The sequence below is a fragment of the Primulina tabacum genome, chromosome 6 (genome assembly GCF_025594145.1).
Source record: "Primulina tabacum isolate GXHZ01 chromosome 6, ASM2559414v2, whole genome shotgun sequence".
NCBI lineage: Eukaryota > Viridiplantae > Streptophyta > Magnoliopsida > Lamiales > Gesneriaceae > Primulina > Primulina tabacum.
Window position 1 is genome coordinate 34,333,632 of NC_134555.1, and position 3,928 is coordinate 34,337,559.

The following is a 3,928-nucleotide window of genomic DNA, read 5'->3' on the forward strand; positions in this document are numbered from 1 at the left end:
TATGCATAGTAAGTACTATAGCCCCAATCATGGCTACTAATAAAATAAGACTAGGAACCAAAAACCAGACGGAATAGTTGGTATAAAGTAAATTGCCCAATGTTTCCAAATTAGTCCAACTTCGTACCTTTTCGGCATAAACCGTATATCTCAGAGAGGTCGTATTTCTTTGGGTTGGTAGTAATGGAATGCTTTCATTATCTAAAATAAAAAACATTTCCCACCAAAAGATCAGTCCAATAATACCACTCACTGGTTAATAGTGCAATACTTCTTCGTGAATCTTTGCTATTTGAATATTGAACATCATAACAACGAATAGGAATGAAACGGCTATAGCTCCTATATGAACTACTGGGAAGATCATAGCGAAAAAGTCGAGACCTAAGAAAAGAAGTAAACCAGAAGTATTGCAAAAGACTGGGATGGGAAAAAAAACGGAATGTACCGGATTTTTAGCACGTACAACCATCAAACCAGAGACCAAAGCAGGGCTCGACAAAACAGAAAGTATCATAGTACGTCGTCCTTCCCTGAAATGGAACTTTCATGCTAGTTCTAGCTCCAGCATGAAAGTCGATCTATTACGACCAGCGCGGTTGTTCGTATTTCATTTCCTTCTTCCAAGCCTTAGAAAGCACTCACTGAGTTACTTACGGAATCGCAAATATCTTTCCACTGTCCTAGCGAATTCCAAGAGTGCCTGGCGCCTACGGATTGCTTGCTAACCAAGCCATTCTGGCTTTCCACTCACTCGAGTCCGTTGGAGTATTCAGCTGTTAGCCTCCCCCCCACAATGTATTGACAATGTGGAGTAGTTAACCGTAAAAAGGACTTGAAACTCCAAGCTGAGCCAAGCTAGTATATATGGAAGAGAAAAATTCTACATCATTTCCTGGTACTAATGTGTCGATCACCTCATATGCTCTGTTACCTGGTGGCAACATGACATTATTATCCCTGAATAGGGGGTTTAGGATTTTCTCACCTAACTGCTCTTTGGTTGTATTAGCGACGGATTCATCCTATGAGTTGAAAGTATATCGTGGCGATAAGCTCCTCATGCGTTTCAGAGATTCATGCACAATGCTCACTAGCCCTCTTAATACATTAGCCAAGACCTTATGTCCTGAATTAGGTTCCAAAGGCTCTTTACCACATGATATTTTGAATAAGTCTAATATTATGATTTATAGTGATCAATTGATACCCTATCTTAAACAAGATATCCTTCTATTAGGTGGTGTGATGTTGAAGGCTCAAGATCTTTATAGGTCCCAGTATCATATTGATATCGAAGAAGTGATGACAATTTCCTCGCTATCCCTCAAAATCTTTAGAATGAATTATTTGGATGATGATATCTTTCCTATCCATATACCTACTCAAAACCAGGATTCCTTTATTAGGCGTGGTTATTATGGCGGTCATTTTGATGTCTATAAACCCTATGGCGAGAATCTTCACTATTATGACGTAAACTCCCTATATCCGTTCATTATGAAATCATATCCTATGCCATGTGGTATACCAGTCTGGCATAATAAATTGGAGAGCGTAGGATTGGATAGCTTGTTTGGCTTTATTGAGGCCTATGTTGTATGTCCAACTACTATATCAAAACCATTCTTGCCCTATAAAGATAAAAATGGTACTTTACTCTTTCCTACAGGTAAATTCATAGGAGTCTATTATAGCGAAGAGTTGAAGTTTGCACGTGATTTAGGTTACGATATTATCCCTCTTAGAGGATATTTGTTTGAGAAGAAGTCAAGTCCATTCGAAGGCTTTATCTCACACCTTTATGAAAGCAGACAAGAAGCTAAGAAAGCAGGTGATGAAGCTATGACCTTTATCTATAAGCTTCTTATGAATTCCCTATATGGTAGATTTGGTATGAATCCTGAAAGTACAGTAACAGAGATCTGCAATCAAGATAAATATGAAGAACTGATGAAGAAGGATAATTTTCAATCAGCAGAGAAGCTTACCGATCATTATTATATTGTCAATTACACTGTCAATAGTACCATAGTTGACGATACAGAGTGGAAGGCTCCTAAGATGTCAGCCGTTCAATTGTCTGCAGCTATAACGGCTTGTGCTCGTATTTACATGTATCCTTTTATTTCCAGACCTGACTGTTATTACACTGATACTGACTCTATAGTTCTAGGAAGTCCTTTATCTGACAATTTGATTTCATCCTTGGAATTGGGTAAGTTTAAACTGGAATGTAATGTAAGGAAAGGAATATTCTTAGCACCTAAGAGTTATATGCTCGAGATAGAAGAGGATAGACATATTATTAAACACAAAGGTCCTGCTAAAGAGTTAGTCACATCAGATTGGTTTCAAAGGCTATTAGATAATTTCTCTCTAACTGAGCAGATACCCACATCAGCTAACTTCAGAATAGATTGGAAGGAACTCAGGATTGTAAAAAAAGATTTGCTCCTCAAACTAGGACTACCACGGAGTACTAAAAGAGATAATGTCTATGATTCTAATAATGTATGGATAGACACTAAACCTATAGAAGTAATAGACATAGGAAGTCAAGATGCTACCACTATTCTCAAATATGAACTATTGAGGATGAATGATGAATCAGTCAGTCAGGAAACTAATGATGAATCGGTCAGTCAGTCCACTACTCTTCAACCTACTCTCTACAATACAAAGGCGGAGGCTAAGAAGGCTAGGATGGCTAAGGCTTAGATAGAGTTGAAGGCTAAGAGTAAGAGGTTGCCGAAGATCAATATTATATATATATATACTACCCTAATATTGATATGCGCCGATCGGAGTTGCGCTGTTCACTACAAACCAGTTATCTAGTTTCCCTTTTTTTGCTCTCCCTACTAGAATATGCTAAAAGAATAGACTGTTTTCATCACTAGTATTGTTAAAACACACTGTCTTTCTCCGAAGATAGATTCAATGTTGAAGCAAGCGCGCATCCGGGGCTAATAAGCTTAAGTAAGGCCTCAGTTACGATATTTTCCTTCTGCATTCGACCCAGTAGAAGTTGGAATTGCAGTGAAAGATGTAGTTTCTTTTCAGCCATTTAAAGTACTTATTTCAGGCCCTGGGCTTTGACTGTCCCAGCCTTCTAGTGATACATCCTGTATATTTTTAGTAAGCACTTTCAAAAGCTAGCATGTAGCAAGTCAAATCAAAGGAAAGGAGGAAAGAAAGGTGCTTGGGAAAGGGGATTTGTGCTCTTCATTAGCTGTTCTGTTGCTAAGGCCTAAAGCTTCCCGCCTGGGGAATAGGTTCGAATGAACTCAACTGGCATACCGTTCTTCTATCTAAATCTAAGTGAGCGCTTTAAGGCATATGCTCCTACTGGGATATGGATTGAAACCAGTGAAACTATCAGGCTGAGGAAACTTCCTACTTGTGCATATCCGTCTGCTCTGAGCGAGAAAACGGACACATATTGATCATTGACCTCCGCCAAGCATTAGTGGAGCGGTAAACTTGGCATCATAAGATGTTTGAAAGGTTGGAGGAATGAATGCCAATCTCATGTCGTTTTCATTTTCTGCGAGATCATCTTTGGGAAGACAGGGCACCAATATCAGATATGGAAAATGCACTCTTCCACCAATGTAATGCCAGGGTGTTTCAACTCATGGTAGGCTCGTCTCTCTGGCTAGAAGGAAATGTTTGGAATGTTATCTTAGTCCCTTGCTGCCGCCTTGCTCAAGCAATAAAAAGATGAACTCGCCTGGGCTGATGAGACCGGTTGTAGAGAGATTTTTGAAGCCCGCCCATTTAGATTAAGGGAGGCAATCAAGGAAAGGCAGGCGACCAAAGCGAGACTGTCAGAGTCCTGAAAGGAGAGCGACAGTGGGCGTGGTTCAGGTTTTGAGTTTAGGCAATGTACAATTGTAGTCGTTCACGTTTTCCCATGAAATGA

General features: G+C 39.5%; 1 protein-coding gene across 1 annotated transcript; it reads left to right on the forward strand.

Moving 5' to 3' along the window:
• Positions 1–867: 867 nt before the first annotated feature.
• On the forward strand, positions 868–2,721 carry LOC142550194 (DNA polymerase-like). Its single transcript, XM_075659431.1, has one exon. It carries the CDS (start codon positions 868–870, stop codon positions 2,719–2,721), a length of 1,854 nt encoding a protein of 617 aa, XP_075515546.1.
• Positions 2,722–3,928: the final 1,207 nt, after the last annotated feature.